A 27558-nucleotide genomic window follows, 5' to 3' on the forward strand; every position below is an offset into this window, starting at 1 on the left:
GCCCAGGACCACCCAGCAAACCGGTGGCGGAAGCTGGGTGCGGAACAGGCCCTTCCGAACGCAAAGCCGGCCAAGGCCCAGGTGAGGTGGCCTCTCTGGGGCACCCCGCGCCCGCCCCCCAGCCCCCCAGGCCTGGCCTGGGACACCTCACCCGCTCGTCCTTCTTCTGCATCCAGCTGTACTTCTTGTTGGGGTTCAGCTCCCGTGGAAGCCGCAGGTTCTTCAGCGGGTCCACGAAGGGGCCGTCCAACACCTCCTTCAGCATGTGACTGCTGGCCACCAGCAGGCTCTCCAGCGAGGGCCGCACCTCGGGGCCCCGCTCCACACCTGCGGGAGGAGAGACGTGAGCCCAAGCCCCCAGGGGCCGGACTCACAGGCACCATGGCCCACCCCTCAGGCCCCCAGCGGGAAGAGGACAAGGCCCAGAGCAGGCTCATGGATGGCCTGAGGCCACACAGGTCCCCCGGGATGCTGACGGCCCACGGCCTTTCCCAGACACCGGAAATGGGCGCGTGGGACACACAGTGCCGTCCTGTTCCTCACAACACACTTGTACACAGACTCAGAGAGAGTCAACAAAGGCCGGCAGAGCTGCTCTCTAGAACTGCGCTTCTCTTTTTGCTTATCTGTCCTTAATATCTTCCATGAGGAGTATGCATGGTTTTCATGATCAGAAAAAAAGAGCCCCGGGACTTCCCTGGCGGCGCAGTGGTTAAGAATCTGCCTGCCAATGCAGGGGACAAGGGTTCGAGCCCTGGTCCAGGAAGATCCCACATGCCTTGGAGAGACTACGCCCGTGTGCCACAACTGAGCCCACATGCTACAACTACTGAAGCCCGCATGCTGCAACTACTGAAGCCCGCGCGCCTAGAGTCCGTGCTCTGCAACAAGAGAAGCCACCGCAATGAGAAGCCGGCGCACCACACTGAATAGCTCCCGCTCGCCGCAGCTCGCCGCAACTAGAGAAAGCCCTCGCGCAACACGAAGACCCAACGCAGCAAGAAAAAAAAAAGAAACAAGAAAACAAGAGCCCCACAATAAGTTTTGTAAACTGTAAAAGTTAACATGTGCACATGATAAAAACCACAAACCAAGCAGAGGGTGTGACGAAACAAAAGCCTTTCTCCTCCACAAAACACAGGTCCCTCCCTGGAGGTGCCTCTGCTGACAGTGTCTGGCAGGTGGTTCCAGAAACTTTTATACATATTCAAACATATGTAACACACAGGCATCCTTTATAAATATAAAAATGGCATCAATCAATAAATACCACATCCCACTCTTTTTTCTACTTAGTCTTTTCACATTAGCACAAAAATACAAACGTGTTCACGTTACGGCTTGAGCCTTACCAAAAGTGCCGTTTCTGTAAGTCGAAAACACTAGAATATCAGAAATTTTATATGGCCAAAGGGAGGAACAGCAGGCTAGAATTCTCTTGTATTGATGAGTTTTACTTTATCTAAATGATCCCCCACTGATGGCACTTAGGCGGCTCCTGTTTTTTTGTAGTGAACGGGTAGGCACCGTGTAGAAAATACACTGCCTGTGCAATTATCGTGATCAAGGTATATGTGTTTATCTCTGATAAATGTTCCACATGCCCTTCAAAGAGACTGAACCAGATCAGGATCTCAACAATGGTACCTGAGAGCCTATTTCTCCACAATCTTTCTACTAAAGTAACATGAGTTTTCATTTTTCAATTGATGTTTTCTTTGTGATTTAACATATGATCCATTTTTGTGAATGTCCTACATGTGCTGGAGGGAAAAACTGTATTCCTTACTACCAACTGCACAGTTCCCTAAAATCAACAATGCAATTAACAACTGCACTGCCCAGATCCGGGCTTCTGAACCCTGGGGCCATTCACATTTCCATGACTGTCGTCTGCTGTCCTGGGCCTTTAGGCGTAGGGTGTTAGCAGAGTCCCTCACCTTTACCCACTAGATGTCAGTAGTACTCCCCTCAAGCTGCCACAACCAAGTGTCTCCGGTGGCCAGTGCAGTCACTGGTTTTGCTTTTCTGTCTTTACGGACACTGAGGCCACAAAGCAGAGAACCGCCCCCCCCAAGGTCCTCCGAGCTGTAAGATCTCCTAGTTGCTGGGGGGGCCCTGCTCCGTCACAGGGGGGACCAAAGAGCAACTCCGTCACCTCCTTCACCCTCCGACACACCAGCTTTGCAGGGCCCCCCCCAGGACTGACAGCCCAGGGCAGCCTGATGACCCGAGGGCAGCAGCTGTGGGTTGAACTGTGTGCCCCCAAATCCACGTGTTTAAACCCTAACCCCGACACCCCAGAACGTAACATCTTTAAAGACGGAATCAAGTTAAAGTGAGGTCTTTAGGGTGGGCCCTAACCCAACGTGACTGTGTCCTTATAAAAAGGGGACATTTGGATACAGAGACACGCAGAGGAAGACCATGGGAGGACACAGGGAGAGGACAGCCATCCACAAGCCGACAGGGAGAGAGGCCTCAGAAGGAACCAACCCAACCTGCTGACACCTTGATCTAGAACTTCCAGCCTCCAGAACCATGAAACCACACACTTCTGTCATTCAAGACCGCCCCCCGACCCCCGCCCTACCCCACCCCACCCCATCTGTGGTATCTGGTACAGCAGCCCGAGCTGACTTATACACCAACCTTGTGGCTTTGCCAATGTGGAGGTGCCCTGGAACAGGGGCCCGACACGCACTGGAACCCCCATGGGACCAGGTGTCAGTCACAGAGGCTACGGCGCTGCAGGGCGGGAAGGACGGCCAGCACGCCCAGGGACGCCCAGGTTCGCTGACTGTGGGCAGCTGTGTGCAACAGGAGGGGCAGAGCGGGAGGGCCGGTGGCTCCAGGAAGCGACGCGGGCTGTGGGAAAAACGCTAACGGGCCCAGGAGCCTTGGGCCTGCCGTACGAACCGGGACCACTCATGGCCCAGCTCTGTACAGAACGTGCAGGACACTGATGCTCAGTGTCTGTCAGCGCCCGTCGAAGGGGGAGGGCCACCGGGGCCCCCCTCGCCCCTGTGGTGCACACACCCCTGCACACTGGTGCCTCCAAGGGCACGTGCCCGCCCAGACGCTGCCCCCAGCCCTGGGGCCGCAGACTCCACTGCAGAGCCCTGAGGGCATCCCAGACATCCACCTCAAACGTCAGTGTCCACACCAGCTGCTGGGCTTCCCCCACACATGCTCCCCCCGCCCCACCTGCCCAGCTCAGAAACTGGAATTCTCATCTTCCAACGGCTCAGGCCACAACCCTTGGCATCGTCCTTTTACACCCACGTTCAGTCCACCAGCAAAGCCTGCCGGCCGCACCTTAGCTTCCACCCAGAACCCACCTGCTCCTTGCCTGTGTGCCCCTCGCCACCCTGGGCCTGGATGGAGACGAAAGCCTCCGCCTGGGTCTCCCCACCTCCGCCCTCACCCCTGCGTCAGCTCTCCACACAGCCCACAAAGGAACCGCACGTAAGTCTGATCCTATCAGCTCAACTCAAAACCACCTTCCTACGGCCTCTCATTTCACTCCAAGTGGAAGACCTCCCCAGGGTCACCCCTCACCCAAGTTATCCCACGGACCTCCTCACCACCACTCTCCCCTTCCAGCTCTGCTCCTGCCCCTGGCCTCCTTGCCTTTGTTCTAACACGACACACACAGTCACCTCAGGGCCTTTGCACTTGCTGTTCTCCTTAGGCCTGGCATGGCTTTCCCTCGAAGAATCTTCCTCCCCCACCCATCAACTGGGGCTTCCGTGGCCGTGCGCTGTAGGAGACCACCCTTCCCACCCCTGCCCTGTCCCCTTCCCGGCCTTTTACCACCTGACAGTGCTGAGGGCTGCACGCAGATGGCCTGGTTCACCGCTGGCCCCCAGCACCAAAACGGTGCCGCATACACAGTAGGAGCTGAATGAGTAGGTGGGTGAGGTAGGAGTGTGAAAAGGGGCAAGAGTGTGCAGACCCCCAAACCGGGTGACCCGTCCTTAGCCCCCTCCTTTCCAGATGCCCCTGGGCCTCTGTGGTCCCCACTGAAAACCCACCAGTTAGTAGGATCATTTTCTTCTGGGAAAAAAAATTTTTTTGGTACCAAACTATTTAAATGAGAGAAAAGAAACAATGAACTTTAGAAGAACAACGAAACAACAGACGCCTGAGGGGGAGTGGGTGTCACTCGTCCAAGCTTCCTGGAAAGGGGCATTTGACCATGACGTGAAAGAGCCTTGAAAATATGGCCTGGTTCTGGCCCAGCAATTCCACCCCTGGGAACAAATCCCTAGGAAAACAGAGGTGTGGACAAGGATTTTTCTTCAAGAGTAATCATCACATCATTTACAGCAGCTAAGAAAGGAAGGAAAGAAGGGAGGGAGGGAAGAAGGAAGGAAGGAAGAGAGGGAGGGAGGGGGGAGGGGGAGGGAGGGGGAGGGAGGGGGAGGGGAGGGAGGGAGGGGGAGGGGAGGGAGGGAGGGGGAGGGAGGGGGAGGGGAGGGAGGGGGAGGGAGGGGAGGGGAGGGAGGGGGAGGGGGAGGGAGGGGAGGGGAGGGAGGGGAGGGGGAGGGAGGGGAGGGGAGGGAGGGGAGGGGAGGGAAGGGGAGGGGGAGGGAGGGGAGGGGAGGGAGGGGGAGGGGAGGGAGGGGGAGGGGGAGGGAGGGCGGGAATAAAATAGAAGTCTGGGCTTCCCCAGTGGCGCAGTGGTTGGGAGTCCGCCTGCCGATGCAGGGGATGCAGGTTCATGCCCTGGTCCGGGAAGATCCCACGTGCCGCGAAGCGGCTGGGCCCATGAGCCATGGCCGCTGAGCCTGCGCGTCCGGAGCCTGTGCTCCGCAACGGGAGAGGCCACAACAGTGAGAGGCCCACGTACAGCAAAAAAAAAAAAGAAGGCGGCAAATGAAAATGCCTTACAATCTAGGATTGGGTCATTGAAGGCTGGGACCTCCACCAGGCAGAAAACTGTGTAATCCCTAAAACAAAATTTCTAAGAATACACAGCTTTGAGAAATGTTTAATAAAGCATATACTAAGTGAAAAAGGCCGGTTACAGAGCACTGTTTACAAAATGACCTTGATTTTGGAACTGTGTGTCTGTGTAGAAGAAATTCTAGAGCAAACACACCGAAACGTCCGGCGCTATTATCTCCTCCACAGCCGGGCCTGGGCCCCTCCTCCGTGCCGCTTCTGGCCCAAGCGTGGGCTCGCGAGGCTGTGCCTGACCCACAGCCTCTTCACACACGTCTTGGAGCACCTCAATTTCTATGTCGAATGTCAGTGGTTTTGTGCCAGCCCAGAATTCACGGCCCCTTCTGCTGAAGGCACTCCATTCCCTCTGAGGACCGCCCCTCCCTACACCCTGGAAGTGGCTGTCCCCCCCATCGAGGGCTGGGCATGATCAGCCTGGTCCATCCCATCTCCTGGGCCACAGGGTTTGCTTCTGCAAAAAGCATGAACCCCAGTCAGCCAATCATTGACAGTGCATCACAGCATCTTTGCCAGAGCTATGTGGAAACAGGTGGCCTCTTGTGTGTGTCTGCCGAGCTGAGCTGAGCAGGCCCGTGGGCTTGGGAGAAAGTATCAGTGACCACTATAAGGGCAGTGGGCCCACCTTGAATGAAGCCAACAGAAAGAAGTGAAACAAGGTGGGTGGGGGGAGACAGGGAAGAGGGAAAAGAAACTCCTTGGTTTGAGCACCTGGATCCAGCCATACCTGAAATATTACCTAATTACTGACATACTTCGGTTCCACAAGCCAATAAATTTCCCCTGACTTTTTCTAACCAGTTAAAAGAAAAGTCTTGGTCCCTCACAACCCAAAGCATCTCACCACTAACAGAACAAGCAGAAATTTCACCACGAAGAAACCCAGAGACTGGCCGCACAATGATGTGCCTGTATGTAACACCTCTGCCCTGTACACTTCAAACCGTTGAAATGATAAAAGTTTACAACATGTTTATTTCACAACAGTTTTTTTAAAGTGCACACGAATAAACCACATCCTGGAGATTTTGAAACTTTTTAAATCCTATTTTAAAAAATTTTCCTTAAAAGGGGGAAAGGCAGGAGTTCCCTGGCAGCCTAGTGGTTAGGATTCCAGGCTTGCACTGCTGTGGCCCAGGTTCAATCCCTGGTTGGGGAACTCAGATCCCGCAAGCCACGCGGCCTAAAAATAAATAAATAGAAAGGGAAAAAGCAAGCCGCAGAGGCCCACCGCCCGGCACGGCTCACCTGCCACCTCCTGGCTCCTCTTCTCCAGCTCCAGCTCGGCGATCTCGCTCAGCAGGGTGATGCCGTGCAGGAAGCTCGGCTCCAAGACAAGGCTCTGCACTGCCTCCAGCCTCTCCAGGGCTGGGGCTCCAGTGCCCGGGGAGGGCAGAGGCCTGGCCTGGGGCAGCTCTGCCGCGGCCGCTAGGGCATTCATGCCAGCCAGCGGGTCCTCCAGGCTGGGCGGGAACTGATCGGAGCCCGCTTCCTCCAGGAAGCAGGCGCTGCCCGGCACAGGGGTGGCCTCCGGGGCCTCCAGACTCAGGCACTGTCCCTCCCCAGGGGGCACGTCACAGTCCGGCAGTTCCAGGCTGGGCCGGGGCTCACTCGGGGCCTCCTGGGCCAGATCTTCCTCGGGAGCTGCCTCTGCCACGGGCACGTCCACGGGCACCTCCACTGGCTCCTCCTTAGCCTTGACCAACGGCTCAGGCGTCAGCCGCGCCCCCAGGTCCGGGGCAGCCGTGCAGGACTCTGTCCGGCGCGGTGAATCAACCCGCGCCTCAGCCCCCTCAGCAAAGTCCGGGCACCCGGAGGGCTCCGCGGGCCCCTGGCCGCCGGCACTCACCGCCTGGGCCTGGGCCTCCAGCAGGCCACCCGCGCAGCCGCCCGCCGGGCTCGGGGCCGCCAGGGCTTCCTCGGGGAGCAGCGTCAGTGGCGACTCGAGGGAGGGCAGCTCTGCGGGGCCTTCGTCCATGTCCTCCACCTCCGCCTTCACCTCCCGCTCTGCCAGCGGTTCTTCGTCCGGGACCTCCCGCAGCGGCTCTGGGATCTTGGACGGGGACAGGCGGATGGGCTTGTCCTCAGGCGAGAGCGCCAGGCGCTCGGGCCCATCGGCCGGGAGCGGCACGTCGGGGGCCAGGCCGTCGGCATCGGCAGCCGCCGTGGGCTGCAGCAGGAATGGGTAGGGCCTCCCGTAGTGTGGCGGCAGGGCTTGAAACGGGTACCTGGGTGGGATATCTGCCGAGGACACCAAGGGTCAGCGGGGGCCCCTTCTCCTGCCATGTCTGACACCCCCGTGTGTCCCCATCAACACCCACCCGCCAGCCACCCTCTCTGCTGGGCCAGCCTGCAGGGCTGGGATCCCTTCCAGATGGCATCTGAGGAACCCCAGGGCCTTTCTGCATGTCTGCGCCACAGAGAGAAAAACTGGCCACCATCTTTCCCTGAGGGTCTTCAGGTCCCAAAGGCTCTTTCTCTGTTCCCTCCAGCCTCAGCACCCAGCACAAAGCCGGGCCAGAAGCACAGGCTCAGTAAGACCCCAAATGGTCCCCACCCAGCCGGTGCCGACTCTGCCCTCCGTCCCACAAGAACCCACCCGCCCCACGCCATTAAAGCAGAGTTGGGGCATCCAAGTTGTTCAAAAAATAATAGTAATACAGTGCTGGCTCCCCTCCCTCACTTCTTTTACTCTGAACTCCCACGCTTGAGTGTAAACTCCCTGAGAGCAGGATGGTGTTCAGCTGACTGTCTGTAGTGTCCCAGGCCCAGCCCAGGGCGGGGCAAGCAGCAGGGGCTCAGTATGAACCAAACCGGGGGAGACAGACGCACGGAGCACCCTCACCCTGCACCGGGGTCAGGCCTGTGCTCCACACTTGACCTGATTAGCAAGACATCGAATCTCCCCAGAGAGGGGCAGCCACCTGCCCAAGATCGCACACAGCATTCCGGTGGCAGAAATCTGAACTTTGGAATTCGAACTCAAGTCCTCCCACGGGAAGAGGAACACAGGCCTCAGGCCCCTTCAAGGCCACCTGCTGCATGTCCCGACCAACACAGGACACGGGAAGAGGGCGTGTGTGTGCATGCAGCGTGTGGGGTGGGAGTACTACTCAGAATACACTGTTTTATCATCAATGCAACAACACAGCACCTGTTATGGGCCAGCTATGGTGCTAAATATCCTACAGGTCTTACTTTGTTTCATGCTCAGACAGGTCCTCCTGAACTTAGAACCTACTTCTAACATTACACCCGTTTCCCCTGACCCTACCACTGAGGGAAGGCTAGAGAGAGATGATGGCCAGCTGTGTCCTCGGGCATTCATTCCAGAGCCCAGCGGTGAGCCAGGTACACAGTAGGTGCTCAACACAGAAAGAAGGATTGACAGGTTGAAGGAATGAATGAGTGAATGACCATATGGGGATGTTTCACCAGCTCCTACCTGAGAACAAGGCCTGGAAAGGGCTGGGGGCTCCCTTCTCCAATTCTAAGTCCTTCTTCTCGACGACGTTCTCGGGGGCCTCTTCCTTGCGGGTGATGCCAGGGGTGGGCGGCGGGGAGGCGGGCGGCGGGCTAGTGGGGTGGGAGCTGGGTGTGGCGGGGTAGGCGTAGGTGGACGGCTTGGACACATCCTCCAGCTTCTGGATGACCTTGGCCTTCAGGGCAGCCACAGGGGAAGCGCGGGGAGATGGCGGTGGACTCATGGCCTTGCCGTAAGTGCCCGCAGGGCCAGCGGCCAGGCCAGGGGGCTTCCGAGGCAGCAGCCCGGGGCCCGAGGCGCCCAGGCCACCCTTGCCCGCGGCGTCCAGGCTCCGCTTGTTCACCTTCTCCTCCATCTCTGCCCGCTGCTCCTGGGCCTTTAGCCGCTCCTGCTGGGGGGGGGGGGGCCGGCAGGCAGGGTCAGCGCGGCAGGACCCATCACCCACCACCTGCCCTGTCCCCGGCGTCCCCGCGACACACAGAGAACCTCAGGCAGGGTCTGGGGCTGCAGGCCGCCCACACCCCCAGCCCGAGACTGACATTCCGTCACAGTACAAATAACAAGCACAGCATTCCTTGTAGAATTCCAGCAGACGGGGCTAGGGTGCCCTCCGGTCTAGACCCAGGCCCCTCTGGGACCCTCACGGTCAGGGCGAGGGGGGCCAGTGGAGGTGTGAGGCTCTTTCGTGACACTAGGACAGCTACCTGCACGGAGAACTCACTACCTGCGGGCACTCTCCTGCCTTATCACACCTGGGTCTCAAAACACCTCAAAAGGTGGGCGGGGGGAGCCTTTCCCGGTCTTTGATGGCTTGAGGAAGGCTCACGAACTTCGCCCGTGCTCACCAGGGGCCAGGCGGTCAGCGCACGATCACACGGGGAGGAAAGGCTCCATGCCCCAGCCACTGTCACGGCTGTTAAATCTCACTGAACAGCCCGATGACACAGAAATTACTAGCAGCTCCACTTCCACAGGAGGAAACTTGAAACCCAGAGAGGTGAATTCACTTGCTGGAGGGCACACAGCCAGGCATGGCAGAACTAAGGTTCAAACCCAGGGCCCCATTTGCTGCCTGTGTCACCTCGGTTGACTCCTCCAGAGCAGCTGCTACACAAGAAGGGAGGGGCAAGGCCAAGCAGAGGACAAATGTCCAGGAACACCTTCAAGGAGGCAGGAGGGCTGTGGGCTTCAGGGAGTCCACCCACACGGTGGCGACACCAAGTGTCGCCCATCTTACGTGATCAGGCAACATGGGTGGAGGCCAGCCCCGGCCTGAGAGAGGAGCCCAGGGCCATCAGGCACCCAGCCGGGCCAGGCAGGGCTTAGGAAACAGCGGGGTAACACAGGGATCCCTTCAGTTCCCATGCAAACATCTCCAGTCCACAGGGCCACCTCTCCCGCCCTGGCTTCCCCATTGCTACCTGCACCCACCCCTTGCCAAGCTCTGTCCACCTCTCAGCCTTGCTCACACCATCCCCTCTGCCCAGAGGGTTCCTCCACAACTAACTTCTTCAGGTCTCTGGGCAGACGCCACCTCCTCCAGGAGGCCCCCCTGACCACCAGCCTCTCTCATTTTTTCTGACTCACAGTCCAGAACTGGACTTTCTGCTGGTTGACCCCTCTGCCTCGCCAGCAACAGAGGAGCTCCGGCAAGGGTCTCCAATGCCCCCATGGCCCTCCTGAACCACGCCCACCCCAACTCACCACCAGCTGGGCACTCCTCTGCAGTTCCAGGGCCTGGGCCGCCTGCTGCTGCAGGTACAGGAATTCCTGCTGCCGCAGGAAGTGCTGCTGGGAGAAGAGCTGTAGCTGCTGGGCGTGGTGCAGGGAGCTGCGGCCGGGTGGGTACAGGGCCGGCCAAAGGGGTGGCACCGCAGCCCGCTCCATCAGCTCCGCTGGGGGCAAGAAGACAGTGAGGCTGCACTACCGCCTGGTGCCCATCACCCCATTTTACAGATGGGGAAGCTGAGGCAGAGCTGGGCTCAGCTGGGCCTCCAGTTGCTTCCTGGGGACGGAGAAGCCTGTCCTCCCCCCTTTGCCAGGGGCAGCCACATCCCAGGCCCGGGGCCAACATGGGGACTCCACACCTTCTCCTACTATACCCAGTGGTCTGCAAAGTGGATTCCTGAGGGATGGGGGCACCAAGGCAGAGGGTCCAGGCCTCCCACCAGGGCAGCCCTGCTTTGGTTCTCCACGTGGGCTTTCTGGGTAGGAACTCATCAAAACAAGGACCCCTGTGGCTTTAGGACACAGCCACCCTATTCTGCTGGGCGGACACCCCCTGCCACAGGAGGACAGCCCTCCTCCCACGGCATTTGGGACAGTCTCACTGTGGAAGGCCACTTACCAAAGTGAGGCAAGTGCTCACTGGGAATGACCACCAGCTGGCCCGACTGGGGGTCCCTGACGAACTGGTAGGCCGACGGCAGGGAGCCCCCCAGGCCGGGTGGAAAGGCAGGCGCCATGCCCTGGTGAAGAGAAGGGGGGCCCAAGCCTAGGAGAGACCCATGCCCGAGTCAGTGCTGAGGACCCAGGCCCAGCCTACTCCCCCATCCTCCACTTCCTGGGCCTCCAAGCAGGAAGCCGAGGGTAAGGGCTGTTAAACACGCGCCCAGCCTCCCGCTCTGGGCACTGTCCACAAACAGGCTTGGCCAAGGGCCCACGATGCTGGCGCCATTAATAATGGCCCTGCTTGGGCACTGAGGGAGCTGAACTACGGGGAAGAGAGGAGGGGTGCTGTCCCGGCACCAGCACGTCAGGCCTCCCCATCCCGGCCCACCGCCGCCCTCCCGCTCACCGTAGGGGTGTCCAGCGAGCCACATGGACGTGCTGCCCGAGCGGGGCAGCCAAGGGTGCGTGGCCAGGTGGGCCGCAGGGTCAGCGGACCAGCGACCGGAACCTGCCAGCGCCGGGCCCCCGGTCACCATGAGGTTGGGGTTCAGGCCGTTAGCAGCACAGCTGGTGGGGTGCAGGCGGGCCAGGTCAGCCAGCTCCTTACTTTCTCTGGAAGCGAACAGGGGCGTCAGGGACAGGCCAGACGGCCCCAGGGGCGGGTGGGAGAGAAGGGGTACCGCCCCAAGTCACCGGGGGACACCAGGCTACTGCTGGGCCGACTCTGCACCCGGTGGACAGAAGAGCCAGCTGGGGCTCGGCAAAGGGCCCCCGGGGCCTTCCTCGGGAGGGTGTCCCACACTCTCAGGACCACCCCGCAGCCAGGTAGGGTCATCCACCCTTGCCTTGGGCCTCCCAGGCCCTCACCGGAGCAGCTTCTCCTGGTCCCGGTCCAGCCGCGCCCCAAGCAACCGCTCCTCCCGGTGCCTGGCCCGCTCATCTCCACAGTCCTCGTCGGCTCGGCTGTGCCCTGGGTCGGGGGGACAGGCAGGAAGTGAGGCCCACTCAGGGCCCCAACAAGCCCTCAGCATTTGAGCGGTTCCCTCACCCTGGCCGGATGCCCTCCGTGCCCAGAAACATCCCTCCCTCGCCCCTCAAAGAGCCTACCTGGAACTCGCACAGGTAACCGGGATATTGCAGTAAAACATCGTAACACAGATCGAGTAACAACACGGTGTGAACCGAGTGGCATTCGCTGACACGGTTTTACTACTTTATCACCGGAAAGGCAGGTTCTGGGAGAGGTTAGGATGGAGGAGAAACCACAACCCGAAAAAGCGGTCGCTATTCAGAAGCACAGCGAGGCCCGGGCCACGGGAAATCAGCCTCCCCCCTGAGGACCCGTCATGGTTCTGTCTGCTGCAGACCTGTGGCTGATCTTTTCAAAATCAAGACAGAAAAGTGAAACCAGAGAACGCTATGTGTGTGTGGGCGAGTGGAGGATATGCGGGCTGCCATCCGGCTCACCCACCCTTGTCCTGGTGCCCAGGGGACGTCCCTCGACCCATGGCTGGTCCAGCTGCACCTTCCGTGAGCTCCCTGCCTTCCCCAGAGCAGAGAAGGCAGGTCCTCAAGTCCCGGCCAGTTCTGCAGGGGCAGGAGCTCGTGGAGGGCACCCAGGGTCCAGCCCTCCTCGCCCCACCTGCCCCACTCTTCCTGGACGTTTTCTACTCCATACAACGGAAGCCAGCACGCGTGTGGCCGCCCCGGGCCGGCTAGGGCCCAGGAGGCGGGCGCTATCACCAGCAGCAGAAGCCACTCAGCTGGTAGCTGAGACTCTTCTAAACCGCCGAGGCTGGACTAACTCCTTCTCTAGGGTCAGTCATGCTGGACGGGTGTCCTCCCACCCAGGTCTCGGGAGGTACGCCCGGGGAGGAAGCCGCCCCCAGGGCCCCGGACCTTATGGGTTATCACCCTGCCAGAGACAAGCGTCCAGGGCCACCTTGCCGGGGCCCCCCAGCAGTCCCCACATTCATGGTCCTCGTGGGCGGGGACCCAACTTGGAATGCGGCCGTCGAGCATCTCCCCATCGTTTCTCCCCTCCTGCACCCCCATCACCAGGAGCTCCGGAAGAACAGAGCCCCCAGGAGAGGCTCAGGGATGCAGGGGCTTCTCCTTCCCCTTCAGGAAGGTGGAAACCCACAGCCCCAGAACAAAGAAGAGAAGTCCACGGGGAGGGGCAGCCACACAAGCCCACGTGCCCGATGGACCACGCACACGGGGTGGGGGGGGACAGGCAGCCTAGAATCAGGGAGGGTCGCATCCCGAGAGGCAGCTGGAGATGGGCCAGGGGCCACCGGGGGCGGGTCTGCAAGTTCCAGAAGCCACTGGAGCGACAAGGAAGCTGCGTGTGCGGTTAAGCAGAGAAAAGCCAGCAAGTTGGGGCACCGTCAGGGCGGGAGTGGGAGCGGGCGAAGGAGTCTTCTTGCCGACCTGGTCCCCACGGGTCACACAGGTGCGTCCCAGGCTATCCGTTAAGTCACCCCACGCAAGCCCTGAGCCGACTCTTCTTGTGCCAACGCCCGGTCCCCACGACTGTTCCAGCACATGGCAGGAAGTGCAGGAAGCAGAGGGGAAAGGCGGGAGGTGGGAGAACAAGCCCGCGCCAACTCGGGGTGAGACCCAGTGAGGGTGTCCCGGCCTCCAGTGTCAATGTGGTTCCCAAATCCAAGGGGACCCTGAGCCCACCCACCCCCTCTATGAAGGACTGGAAGGGGCCCTGCTTGTGGGCCCCCCTCCCATCCCGGGCTTTCAGGCAGGGCCATCCAGAGTCCTTCAGCTGGACTGGGAAACCAGAGCATGTGTCTGAGCTTCCTTCTCCTGCAGGGATGGCCTCCCAGGCCCGCAGAAACCCCGAAGACCCTCCCGCCCACTGGCCACGCTGGGGTGGCAGACAGGCTTTGGCACAGAGCTCCTGGTGCCCCCAGAAGGGACAGGCGTCTGCAGTGTGGCCTGCCCCCAAGACCTCTGTCCTCAGGCCTGATGCCTCTCCACCGCCCTGGCTGTCACCACACAGGCTCTCAGGGGCTTCCCACCCTAGGTGCCACCTGCACCAGAAACCTGTATGCAGGCCCGCCCACCTGGGAGCACCCACCACCCCCAGGGTCACTCACGTCAGAGCCCCAGCCCACTCCCTCCAAATACAGTTGATCTCCAAAGAAATGTGACATGCCCTCCACCACCTCGCCCCGGGGCACCACCCTCGTCCTCCTGCACCAACCTGCTCCCTCTAATCCCTGCTCACACCTGTCCCTCCTACGGAGGGCCAGCCCCATGGAACCAAGCCCCTGGGCCTGACTCATGCTGCCCAGCTGTCCCCTCCAGTGTACCTCCAGTCACACTCAGGGCCACACACGCTGTTCCCTCCACCCAGAGTGCCCTTCCTCTGTACTACTCAGCCTCCCCAGTAAGAGCTCAGCTCATATGCTACCTCCTCCAGGAAGCCCTCCCAGACCACCTCTCCTCTCTCACGCTCCCTTATTTGTCTCCCTCACAGCACTGAGCACAACACACAGCTGTTTTGCTTGTTGGTAGTTCACCGTCTGTCTCCTCCTCAGACTGTGCATTGCTCTGGTTTGAGCAGTCACACTCCTGGCTGTCTACCTCTCTCCTGCACAATGCCTGACACAGAAGAAGCTGCTCAGCAAATACGTGGGAAGTGAATGAATGAATTCATGAGGATAACTAGAGGAACAGTGAGCTATGCAGAGAGAACAAACGGCAGGTGCAAAGTCCCTGAGGCAGGAGCGTGCCAAGGGGGCCACGGTGGCTGAAGAGAGCAATAAGGAAGAGAGGGTGCAGGTGAAGAGCGGGGTACAGGCCGTGGAAGAGAATATGGCTGAGATTCTGTTCAAGGTAAAAGGAGAAAGCCAGAGGAAGCTCTGAGCAGGGATGAGACATGATCTGACTAAGGCTTTGAAAACCAACCTCCCTCCAGCCCCCTGTGGACAAGCGAACCAAAGGGCCCATCGCCTCTCTGTGCTGAGCTCCAGGATGGCAAGGGACCAGCTCCTCCAGCAGGGAGGCGTGTGGGGCAGAGGGTCAGCTGCTCCGAGGTCCCACACACCCAGGACCCCTTCACCCCAACCCTCGAGGCATGAGCTCTGGAGACGTCCAACATTTCAAAGCCACCTCTGTGCCCAGCAGGGCCCAGGGCCCTCTCCATACACACACTCATTCAGTGGTCATCAACCCAGGAGGTGGGTTCCAGCCCTCATCCCATCCCAGATGAGGAAACTGAGGCACAGGAAGGTTAGCTACCCAGGTCACACCACTGACTGACAAGGAGGCGTCAGGCTAGCATCGCGGTCTGACCGGGTCTTCCTGACCACCAGGGTGCACACCCCTCCACACACAGAGCCCGCACAGGGTGGGCACTGGTGAAACAGCAGCACTACTGCCATCACCCATCTGCAGCCCTGCCCCAGGGCCCACGTCCCCAGCACTGACAGCCCCTCCGTGGGTCACATGCTCTAATCCGGCCGTAATGGCAGAGGCTCAGGCCAAGGCCTGGTTCCCATGGCAACTCCCTCCCAGACTCCATCTGAGCATTTCTGCAGATATGGCGACCACCAACTCCGGCCAATTCTGTGCTTTCCAGAGTCTGGGGTCAATACCACTGCTTACACCCGATGCAACCCCAGCTCTGCCCGGTATGATGGGCATCAGGGCAGGGTGGGGGCACCATCACAGCCCCCCAGATTTGGTCCCCAATTCGACTCCACCATAGAGGTGATAATGGGCAAGACAGAGAGATGGGAGGCACAGGTCTGGGCTTAAGGGTTCAAGTTCAGCCCGCCTCTTCTAGCCGGGTGACCCAAGGCGAGTCACCTCACCTCCACAGGCCCTGCTCTCCCATCTGTGAAGCTGGGAGAATAACAGATCCACCAGGAGGAGCTGGTGGCCGGGGCTACGTGGGGCTGCCTGCACACGGCCCCCTGCTACACAGCAGGGAAGGTGCTGGTCTGCTGGCCTCTCGGCGTGGGCACTGCTGTCTGGGGTTCACAGGTGTACGTGAAGCCCGTCCTTCATCCATCTCAGGGTGCAAGACCCCTGTAGCCAGGCCAGACCCTGGGTGAGCCCTCGGGGCATTTCCCATAAAAGGATCTCGGGCTCATGGCAGAAGCTCTGAGCCCTTAAGGCCCCGAATGTGAACAGAGAAAAAGAAGGCCTGTTTGTGAAGCACCTACTACGAGCGCCTCAGCCCACCTGGCATCAGGGAACGAGGAGGCCCTCCCTAGCGCCACTTAGTAAGTGGGGACACCAGGGGCCAGAGGACTTAAGCCTCAGGTTCAAGGTCACGCAGCTGCGAAAGGTAGGGCCTGGATGTGAACTCACTGACAGGCAGAGGGCTCACTCCACAAAGTAGGAGCCAGGAAGTCGGGAAACCCAGGAGCCCCGGGGCTGACAACAACCACTCAGCTGGGGTAACGCCAAATTCTCCCCTCCCCCAGGGTCATCCAGATTGGGGAAAAATCACTTCTTACAGGCATTTTTTTTTAAGGAGAGTAAGACTCCACTCACTTTCCAATGGTCACCGGCAAACAGAAAGGCAGTCTCAGCCCAATAATTCCTGAAGGTCTCATCCCCAGCTGTCCCATCCTCTCTCTCTCCCCTCCCCCCGCCCAGACACTTGCACACACATACACGCTCACACACACACATTCTCACCTGCACTCTCTCACACACACTCCCTCATACACATTCTCCCACACACACTCACAACCCCATGGACACAGGTCCCTTGGGCACGGCCAGGTACTCTGGGCACCAGGATGAGTTCTGGGGACCGTGAGTCCTAACTGGGGTGCCATATCATGTCACACGAGCATTCTTCTAAAAAAAGGACCCCAAAAGATCTTTTGTCCACCTAGTGAGCGGGCTTCTCCACCACCCAGCCGGTCACCTCCAAGCCAAGGGCCAATGCCCAGACTTTGAATCCCAGACTAAGGCAGGGCCGCATGTGAGCCCCTGGGGTCAGAGGACGGGCCTCCCTTGGCTCCAGGGGGGCTCCACACAGAACAATGGGCTCAGTTCAACAAACATTCCCTAAGACATCACTTGCTCTGAGCCTCTGCAGCTGTGGTACATTCAGATGGGCAGCGACCAGGCGAGACCCAGGGCAGCCTTAAGCCTTACCAGGCTCCTCTGGGAGAGCAGGGCTGGGGCTACGGGTCTAGGAAGCAGCTGTGACAGGACGCAGCACTGGCCGCTCACTGTGGACGGAGGCTGAAGCCCAGGCAGGAGTCAGTGCAGGCGGGCACAGGAGGGCCAGGCTCAGGGAGGGACGGGGACACGGGGGACGCGCACCCAAGATGCCTGTGTATCTTGGAAAATCTAGGAGGTGCAGGGAAGCCGGTCGCACGCGGGCCGCGATGTGAGCCAAGCCTGAGCTTGCAGCTGGCACGTCTGGGAGCAAACTGGGGGCGGGGCTACAGAGACTCGGGGAGGAAACCCAGGCCGACTGTTAAAAAGTCACATGAGCTAGGGGCAGCGGGACACAGCCTTCCTTCCGGGGCCCTTACCCTAGCCTGCCAACACCCCACACCTCAACACACTGACCACGACCTGGTGCAGCGGGGCAGCCTCAGGGCCTGACCCACAGGTGAGGCCCTTGGCTCAATACTGGGCTCTCTCTGGGCAGCCCAAGTCCAGAGTTCCAACCAAAATGCCGCAAATAGCAACTCTCCAAAATCTCAGGAAGGAGTCCAATGGCAAAATATGCCAGGGACGAACGGAAATGTAACAAATCAACCTAGTTCTGGAAAGATATTCAACTTTACTAATAGTTAAAACACACCATTCCTCCCTGCTGAACTTGACGACGATTGTTTGGGTTTTCTTTAGTAACATTAAAACACAATTCTGAGGAGTCTGAAACAAAACAGACTGCAAACAAGCATATAAACTCTCTAACTACCTAAGAAGTCACAAAGGCATTCAATGTTGAGGCCACAGGAATGCCGGGGCCCCAGTTGCCATCTGTCACACTCAGTAACTCATTCCCTCACTTATCAAACACCTACTATGCGCTAGGTACTGGGAACACTGAACTAGGTTAAGTAGGACACGGTTACCTCCCTCAAGGACCCGGAATTGAAAGCTTAAAGCTAATTTATTCGTAGGAATCTATTCTTAGAAAATGACTCAAAGTATCAGTGAGGCCGCAATGCATGAAAATATTCAAAGTAACTTCCTAAACACAAAAACATCAGAGAAGGGAAAACTAAAATGCCACAAGGGAACGGCTAACTGAGCTACGGTGCACGCTCTGGACAAAACACCAAAGACCATTAAAAATGATACTTATAAAGACTTGGCAAAAGTAAGAGCCCACCCGCAAAGGAAAAACAGAAGGCCCGAGATCATAGTGCACTGGAGGCTCTGCAGATCAAATGGGAAAATGAATCTGCGGAAAGAGCTCCAAGTGTTCAGGGTGGTGGAAAAAATCTAATGGTCCCTTTTCTTCTTTCTCCTCTCCTGCATTTTACACATTTTTCTATGTGTGTAACAGAAAAAGCAATAAATTTTAAATAGCAGCCACAGCCCACAAGGGGGATAAAGGACAAACAGTACCAGGAAGGTGGGAGAGAGGGGTGCAGAAGGCAGGTAGAAGCAGTGAGCAAAGGTGGGGAGGTGAAGGGGGAAGAAAAGGTGAGGGGTGGGACCCGGGACCCACCTTTGACGTTGCTCAGAGACAGGGAACGCTCCTGGTCCGCCAGCCCAGGCACCAGCCGGCCACTGCCACTGTCCTTCTGCCGGGCCACGGCCACCGCAATGCCCACGGGTGGGTGTCGCACCTCTGCCTCACCCTGGGCACCGGAGCCCTCGCGTCCGAAGGCCTTGGCGCTCTCGGGCCTCTCCGGGTCCCGCTTCAGCTGCCGGCCCCCAGCCGCTGCAGGGCCGGCGGGGTGCGGGAGGCGGGCCTGGGCGCGTGGGGCAGCCGTGGGAGCGGGCTCGGGCTTCATGGTGCCCAGGCCTCCAAAAGGGCTCTTCTTCCCGCAGCCGCCGGGACGCACGGCCACGGCCTCGCGGGCAAAGCTGCCGCTGTATTTGATGAGGCTCTGCATGGCCGAGGCCTCTCCCGGCCCGTGGGTCGCGGCGTGCAGGTCGGCGCCCGGCCTGGCGCAGGTGGCCCCGGCGCGGGGCAACGCGCCCCCGGGGTCCAGGTAGGCCTTCTTGGAGGCGGCGGCGGCGGCGGCGGCGGCAGCAGCGGCAGCCTCCTCCTCGGCACGGCTGGCGTGGTGGTGCTGCGCGGCCAGCACGGCCATCTGCGTCGTGGCGAAGTTGCCCAGCTCGAAGGGTTTCCATTTGTGCTCAGGGCCGGCGGTTGGGGGCGGCCGCCCTGGCTCTAGGCCGAAAAGCTTGGCTGCCTGCTGGGAGGCGGAGGCGACAGCGGGGCCGCGCGGGGCGCGCTCGCACGGCCGGGGCTCGGCCTCGGGCTTGAGCAGCTCCTTGGCGGGGAGGTAGGCCCGGGGGTCCGGGGAGGAGCGCGCGGCCCGCGCTGGTGGGGCCTCGGCGGGCGGCGGCCGCTTGAGCGAGCGGATCACGGAGCTCTTCTCGCGGAGGCTCTCGGGTCGGTCCGGAGGCGGCCTTGGAGAGCCGGGCGGGGCCTGCAGGACGCCGGGCCTGCCCGCCTCGCGCTCCCGGGTCCGGGCGTCACGCGCCTGCGACGCGATCTGGATGGGCCCTGGGCGCTCGTCAAAGGCCTCCACAGAAGGCACGAAGGTGGGCGCCACCACACGGTGCTCGCGGCCCGCCTCACGCGCGGCCGCCACGGGGAAGATGGTGTAGACGCCGGCGGGGGCGGGCTGCGGTGCGGCGAAGGCCCCGGAGGCGGCGGGGGGCGCAGGCGGGCCCTTGCTTACGGGGGGCGGCGGCGGGAGCGGCGAGGGGCAGGGGCAAGGCCCCGGCAGAAGGGCCTCTGCGCGCCGCAGCCGTGCGCTCTCGTCCTGGCGCGCAGTCTCCTTAGAGCCGCGGGCCGCCTCGGCCACCAGTGCGGGGAGCCCCGCGTCCCCCGCGCCATTGCAGAGGCTCAGGGCCGGTGGTGGCAGCGGCGGCGGGTTCTTGCCCTTGGACTCGGTGGTGGCCGTGCCCGGTGCCCGCGGGGGCCCGGGCTCGGCCAGGAAGGGCGACAGGCGCTCCGGGAGGCGCGGGGGCCCGCGGTCCTGGCGGCCCTCCGCCCGCGCCTCTTGGGTCAGGTCCACCACGCTGCGGGGCCCCGCTGCCTCTTCGCGGGCCCGCGGGTCCTTCTTGCCGAACAGTGGGGGCGGCTCCCCGCCGCGGCCCATCCGGTCCTTGGCTGGACCTTCCCGAGAAGAGCCTTTGGTCGAGGCGCCCGACGAGTGGCCGCCTGGGGTCCTGGAGGAGGGCGCATGAGAGTGCAGGGCACCCGGAGCTCCAGGGGCGGGCAGGTAGAAGCCGTCTGCAGAAAAGAAAGAGCGCAGCCCGTGAGCGAGTGCCCCCTCTGCCGGGGGAGAGGGAAGGGAGGCCCCAAAGGGTGCCCTAGACCCCAGGGCAAGGAGGAGGGCCATGCACAGCGCAGCCCCAGGAGAGGGCAGTCTCTAGAAATGGATTAAACCAAGCTGAAACCCTGCCCTGGCCACCTACTAACCTTTCTGAGCCTCAGTTTTCTCATCTGTGAAACGGGGAGAGGCCAGAATTAAGAGCTGCCCAGAGGGCCCAACAGGATTAGATGAGGGCAGGACAACTAGAAGGCTCCAGGAGGCTATGGGTGGGCCCAGAAAGCCTGTGGGGGCCCTTGGGGGCTGGGGTCTTGGGAAACACAGCTGAGATGCTGCCTGGAGTACTGGGTAGTGGTCCCTCCCAACCTCATTCCACAGCTCCCCCCAGTCTCCCCACTCCTGCCCTCTGACCTTTCTGGGTATCGAAAATGCTGGGCTGGCCCAGCTGGCTGAGGAGGGGGCTCCCGCTGCTGGGGGGCTCCAGGTGGTTCAGGTGGAGGTAGGATGGGTACAGCCCGCTGGGCAGGTGGGAGAAGCCTGCAAGAGAGAAAAGAAGCCAGCTGGGACACCTCATGCCTCCCACCGGGAGCTTCCTTTCATCCTCTCTGCTTCTTGGAAATAACGTGTCTTGGCTGTCAGCCCCCTGGTGCTGGGAGCCCTGAGGTTTACCACCAGCTCCCACAGCAAGGATTGCCCCCTCCCAATCCTGGCACTCCAGTCCCTGGCAGCCCCCAGGGGCTAGGGCTCTCGAATCCCCCAGGAAGAGAATCAAATTGGACCCAGTGCAGGGCAATGAGGATGATGAAGATAGATGGCAGTTCTAATCACAGACCAAACCCTTTCAACTGCTTTGCCTTTGTTATTCTCATTTAAATTTCAAATAAAAAAACCTGTGAGGCAAATAATCTTAATATCCCCATTTTACAGATGAGAAAACTGAGGCTCAGAGAGGCCCACTTGCCCGAGGTCCCCCAGCAGAGGAGCCTAGCTCTGAACTGAGGTCACCAGAACTCTTAACCTCAGCCCAACATGGACCCAGTTGAGTGGTTTACTGGCTTAACTTCTCTGCTGTGTGACGCCAAGCAGGTCTCTTGCCTTCTCTGAACTTCAGCCTACCCAGCATCTCCAGCTGCTGGGTCTCCCAGGCAGGTGCTTCTAGGAAAGAATTCCTCCTGCCAGGGGTCTTCCTAACCTCCCACAACCCCCTCCACCCCACCAGTGATGCCCCAGAACCAGGGCCTTACAAGGTGCAGAAGACAGGAAACGGAGGCCACAGAGAAAGAAACAAGAGGCCTGAAAGAGTACACAAGGAATGGAGGCCCAAGAGCCATTCACCAGGGCCCGGAAGGCCAGACAGGTGAGCAGGTGCCGGGGCAATGGAGGAGGATCCTGCCTCTCCTCCTGGGCAGTGGGTCCTACAGGACCTCAGACCCACTGGTGATCCATCCCTGAGGGACTTGGGTCCCCCATGCCCCCCAGTCACTCCCTCTGAGGCCAGAGATGCAGGACCCGTCCCTGGCCACACTGGGTGCACATCTTCACCCACAGCCCCACGTGACAATTATATTAACAACAGTCACAAGATGATAAGGAACACCTGATACACGTTATCTTGCTTCATCACTGAAACAACACTCCTAGGTAGGCACTGGTTCCCACTGCCTTCTCATCTGTAAGATGGGCATAATAGTCCCTCCTCACAGCTTGTTCTGAGGATAAAATGAGTTCAAGTATGCAGTTCTTTGTGCATAGGAAGGACACTGCATTGTTTGCTATCGTTACTATTATTACCGACATCTGCCAGCAAAGGAGAAAAGGGAGTCCGGCTGATGGCACACAGGCACCAGAGGCAGCCTCTGCCCTTCAGGCCCCTCGAGCACCCCCGCTCTGGGCTGGTGGAAATGGGAGGCTCAGATGGGACCCCAGCCCGGAAAGACTGCCCACCATCCCAGACCTAGAGGCAGGATCGCCCCTCCGTGCGGGGCACACACAAGTCAGGACAAGGACGGAAGCACTCGGTGACAACTGGCACAGAGAAGGAAGTAGGGAGACAGTGGGCGGCGAAAGGCCCAGGAGAGCCTTAACCTGCAACAGGCGCCCGACCCGGGAGCACCCAGGACACCCAGGAGGCAGCACCCCAGGACACCCAGGAGGCAGCAGGAGCGAGCGAGCACCCAGCATCTCAAATCCACCAGAGCCCAAGGTGGAGGATGAACTCAGAGTCCCCCAGGCCCATTCCTTCACTGACGGAGGGGAAACTGAGGCTCCACGGAGGCCCAGGATTTGCTCTGGGCTGGCAGGAAGCCAAGCCAGCAGACCTCCCCACATTTAGGGGCGTCACCGCAGAGCAGCAACAAGAGAGCCCAATGGCACCTGGTCCCACTGCTCCCACAATGACAATCACTGACGAGCTGACTGTGCATTGAGGAGACAGCGGGCAGCAGAACCAACTAGACCCTGCCCTCAGAACTCACTGGTGGGGAAACAGGTATCTCATGAAAAAACACACAGATGAATGTGTCATCCAAGTGGGAGGTGGAACCGGGGTGGGGTGGGGGGTATGTTTGAGCCAAGCCCTGGAGGAGGAACAGGAGATAGCCAGTGAGCTGCGGTGCGGGGCTGCAAGTGGAGGGAACAGCACGTGTAAAGGCCCTGGGACAGGGCCAAGAGGGAACGCTGAGCATCTGAAGAACAGCAGGGAGGCTGGATGACCAGAGCTGGGCCCCGCAGGCCACCACGTGGAGGAGTGACCGTGGAGACAGAGGGGAGGCGGCAGACTTGAGAAGTGCTGGGGATAGTGGCCCAGCGCCCTCGGCCCGCCCGCCTGGCTCGCTCCTTACCTTCGTGGGCATGGGCGGCCCACAGCTGCACCATGGGCAGGTTGCTGGGGGTGGGGGAGCGGAAGGAGAGGTCAGAGGGCAGGGGCACCGGGCTCCCATGGGATGAGGCCGAGGGCCCCATCCCGCTGGCCACAAAGCTGCCCAAGAAGGCCTCGCCTGCAGAAAGAAGGGGGGCTGTCAGGCAGCCACCAGGCCGCCGCCGCCCAGCCCACCACCCCGAGATCCCTGCCTCTCCCTGCTTCTCGAGGCTGACACTGGCAGGGAGACCAATCAAACCTCCTCCGCCCAGCCCCACCCCAGCCCCTTGGACTCAGGACCACCCTGGGTCAACTCAGCCAGACTCAGAGCTTGAGAAAACCACCCAATGAGACCCCAGGTGCCTCCAGGGCACCCGACACTCTTGGCAGAAGGGCGTTACCATCCCCAGACCAGAGGTATGGTTCTCCCCACCTGCACCCGAAAGCTGAGGCTCGGTGTGGGGCAGGGACCTCCGGAGGCCACAGAGTGACGAGGTGGAAGGGGGCTCAGGTTCTGAGCTTCTGGACCAGCGAGGACACCAGAGAGCTGGAGAATGGCCTCCAAGGACCCCAAGGCAGCCCTGGACAGGCCCGGACCAACCCCTCAGCCACCCCTGTGCGGGAGGAGCCATGTGCCCATTTAACGGGTGAGGAAGCTGAGGCTCAGAGATGGGAAGTGCCTGATCCCACAGCCTGTGACCAGGGGCTCTGAATGCAGCCCAGGAGCCTGTCCCAGAACTACAGGGAATTAGCAAGTGAATCAGGGAATGAATGAGAGCAGTGGACAAGGGAGGCCTGTCCCTTCAGAGAGCAGAGCTCCTCCTACTGGGTTCCCTCACATGGGGGCGTGGGGGCCCACTGATGCCAGGAAGGACAACCGGCTAGGGCCTGGGTGGAAGCCGCACCCGCCCCTGCCACGCCCCATTTGGCCAGGCCCCCACCCGCAGGGGTGTGTCCTCCCTCCTGCCATCCAGGGGTGCTGCCCCTAAGCTCCACGTGCCCATCCTTCAGGGCAAGACGCTGGCAGGCCCCCAGCTCACAGGCCGGGGGAGGCCTAGGAGACCTGGGCGGGGGGGGCGGGGGGCTTCCCTTCCCTGGCCTCTTGTTTGCTTGTCAGCAAAATGGGGATAATGATAACGCCTCCCTTGAGAACTGCAGTAAAGGAAGAAGCACGCATTTAACAATAATAATCATAATAGCAGCAGCGGCGCCCGTTCACTGGACGGCACCAAGCACCAGCTCGGGCCACCGAGGTAAGAGCTCCCCGGGTGCCCCTCAGGGAACCTCTCTAAGCCCCTGTGACGCAGGCACTGTTTGCAGCGGCCCAGAGTGAAGTGGCTGCAGGGGGTGACAGACAACGTGTGACTCGGGTGCCCAGAGGGCCCCAGCCCGGCCCTCAGGGGGCTCGCAGACGCCCACCCACACCCTCTGAGTCCCCACAGGCCTCCACGCAGGGCCTACAGACCCGCCCTCACCACCTCCCCGGGGGCACAGGAGGCCCAAACGTCCCCCCAGGCCCTTCAGGGCGCACACAAGGGGCAGGGCCTCCTCCCTGTCGCCCAGAGTGGGGCCGGCATCAGGCGGAGCGATGGGAGGACACCTGGCACCACGTGGCATCACCACCACCCCACGTCCGGGCCCCCCATCCCATCCCCACCAGCCCCCTCACCGGACTCCAGCGCCAAGCCCTCGGGACCCAGGGCCATGGTGGCCGGTCAGTCGGCCCATGCAGCCCCAGCCCGGGCAGCGGGGCCTCCGGGCTGCCAGGCCCCAGGCTTCCTCCTCTGCGGGCGGCGGGTGGCCGGCTCCGGAAGCGGCAGCCAGGGGTTTGCGCAAGGGCTTACATCAGCCACGGGCTCTTCCTGCCCTGGGCCTGCCCCTGCCCGGGCTTGTGAAACCCGCCCAGCGGCACCCCAGGTCCGGATGCCGCCAACAGCTCCCGCCTGCCACGGGGCTCAACGGTGCCCGAACTCCCTCCCCCGGGCCTGGCGGGCAGGCCTGGGCCCTCCGAGAGCCGCGGTGTGCAGCTCCGTTAAACGGGCATGCCAGCCCCCCTCACCGCCAGGCCCAGGACGGTGGCGTTTATTTGCACAACTTCACTGTCCCCACCCGCTCCCCTGATGATGCTCCTGAGGCGGCAGAGGGGCAGGGCTCAGATACACGAGATAAACCCCCAGTTGCTGGGACTCCCTTCCACCTGGCCCCTCCACTCATTCCCACCTCGGGCCTTCCCTGGGCCTCAGAGAATGCCTCCGCCCAGGACGACGTGGAAATGTAGACCTGTGTCCCCCAGGAGCGGAGTCGGCCTCCCCCGAGGTGCCCAGGTGGCACACAGCAGGCGTCAACTCTTGGCCAAGTGACCGCACTGTGTCTGATCCTCTCAGGGCAAAAGCAGACGGACACGTGTTAGGAGGAGGAGAGAAGGCAAGCACAGCTCCTGACACCTAAGGACGCATGTGCCACTCCCGCTGTCCTGCCTGGTCCCCCTAGGGTGGAAGGCAAGCAGCTGACCCCCCGACCCTGCCCCACCGGCATCTCCGGACTGCTTCTGAGCTCCACACTCCCGCATCCCCCCACCCCCGGAGTACCTGGAGCTCTCCTCAGGGTCTAGGGACACATCCTCCACTCACACCCACCCCTGGGGACACAGCGGTGGCCTCCTGGGTTCACAGAGAACGGTGGAGGCCTCCGGGCTCTGGGGGGCAGTGACAGTCTAGCCAGAGCCCACCGCCTTTCCCTAGACTTGGCTGGAAGTCCTCCAGCACAGCCTGGGGTGGAAGAGGTCTCCATTCCTCTCATCACAGACTGAGATCAAGGCCTGGCCCTCCTTCCCTGGTCCCAGGCCGCCCCCTGGTGACCAGAGGCCTCCATGCCACCTGCCCACCCACGCGAGTATCTCACTCCACGACTGTCCAAGCCTAGAACACACAGTGAACCCGTAATAAAGTACCACTGTTCACAATTAGAAAGGGGGACCTAACCCAACTTCAACAGACACCGGGCTTCACACGGAGATGCTCATGGAATCTTCCCACAGGCCTTTCATGGGGCACAGAGGACAATCCCAAAGCCACACAGCCCTGGCCCAGGGGCAGAGCCAGGGCTGACCCGGAGCCCAGCCGTGCAGCCCACACCCCTCCTACAGGGTAGCCACTCGAGGGCCACCAGGATCCCCCGTGGGAGAACGTTCCCACTGGCCTGCCCGCCATCCTGGACAGACCAAAACCTGGTGAATCAATGACACTTGTTCTACATATTCGCTGGACACTCCAGGAGCCACTGGCCACTTGTGGCTACTGGGCACTTGAAACGTGTGGCTGGTGAGACTGAGGAGCCGCATCTTCAATTTTATTAAATTTTAATTAATTTAGGCTTAATTTAGCCACAGTCTGGATGGAAGGCTCCTCCCTGCTGGAAACCGGAGCAGGGCAGGGACGGGACCTCTGACAGGCCAGGCCCCCACCATGGACAGAGGTGCGACAGAGGCGGGGGTCCCCAGGGGACAGTGGAAAACAAACCCTGGCCCCAACGCCCACAGCTCCGTGAGTCTGAGTTACTGCACTGCCCCAGGCTGAAGAGTAGGAGAAGAGCAATCTCTCCCCTCCAGGTGGACACACAGATTAAATGAACTCACGTCCATGAAACGCCTTCATGAAGTGCCTCCTTATTTATAGCTACATGACCTGGGGTTTGAAGAAGCCCAGCAACTGCTCCAGGTCAGGGTCCAAGTGGGACTATCACCTCTACCCAAATTCCATCTGTCCTTCCTTAAAATAAAACTTTTAATTCTGAAACTAGAGAGAGCTGGTGGTTGCCCACGATGAAAGGCATGCTTTCAAATAATTCATTGCGCGTTGTGTGAATTTCACCTCAATTTAAAAAAAAAAACACGTAAGCTCCTCTCTCTGCCTCTGAATCCAACACTGCATCTCTCCCTGACCTCGCTGCCCAGGGCGCCCCAGGGCCCAGAGGTTTCCGGGCTGGCACCTTCCCGTCCTGGCTCACCGTCCCACAGCCCTGGGAGTGAAGGAATCTTGTTACCCCCATTTTACAGACTAAGAAACTGAGGCTCAGAGAGACTGACTGGCATCACCGGGCCGGGGCAACCAAGTCGCTCAGCTGGTGCTACAAGCACACCGCACAGCAAGGCCTCAGCTCAGGAATCCCAGCGCGCCAGGCCCTTGGCTCCAGACCGGCCACTGTCCCTCGGACCCTGAGTGAGGGAACCCCCTCACACAGGGCCTGGCCCTCGAAGGTGCTTGGAAAATGGTTTTCCCCTTCTCAGGTCCCAGTGAGAGAGGAAGGATGCCCCCGGGGCAAGAAAGGAGGTCCCGAGGCCTGGCTATGGGGCAACGTGCCCGTGCCCCTGCCACTGCCCGGGGGAGAGGTCCAGG

General features: G+C 60.6%; 1 protein-coding gene across 10 annotated transcripts in view; it reads right to left on the bottom strand.

Annotated features, from left to right (window-relative positions):
* TNRC18 (trinucleotide repeat containing 18) overlaps window positions 1–27558 on the bottom strand; it is an 85671-nt gene that overhangs the window by 38665 nt on the left and 19448 nt on the right. For 5 of the 10 annotated variants that reach the window (XM_089895538.1, XM_089895541.1, XM_022565455.3 and 2 more), the window contains 10 exons: window positions 23148–23303; window positions 20719–20844; window positions 18522–20267; window positions 11711–11813; window positions 11250–11455; window positions 10800–10946; window positions 10157–10347; window positions 8414–8843; window positions 6217–7209; window positions 152–327 (listed from right to left, as the gene is read on the bottom strand). In XM_089895538.1, the coding sequence (XP_089751664.1) occupies window positions 152–327; window positions 6217–7209; window positions 8414–8843; window positions 10157–10347; window positions 10800–10946; window positions 11250–11455; window positions 11711–11813; window positions 18522–20267; window positions 20719–20844; window positions 23148–23303 (4274 nt within the window). The remainder of the gene's footprint in view (window positions 1–151; window positions 328–6216; window positions 7210–8413; window positions 8844–10156; window positions 10348–10799; window positions 10947–11249; window positions 11456–11710; window positions 11814–18521; window positions 20268–20718; window positions 20845–23147; window positions 23304–27558) is intronic. The other 5 variants (XM_022565453.3, XM_022565458.3, XM_022565454.3 and 2 more) reach the window with 5 other exon arrangements.

This window comes from Delphinapterus leucas, chromosome 15 (genome assembly GCF_059928025.1).
Source record: "Delphinapterus leucas isolate spDelLeu-1000000601 "Yukka" chromosome 15, BTC_Dleu_Yukka2, whole genome shotgun sequence".
NCBI classification, from domain to species: domain Eukaryota; kingdom Metazoa; phylum Chordata; class Mammalia; order Artiodactyla; family Monodontidae; genus Delphinapterus; species Delphinapterus leucas.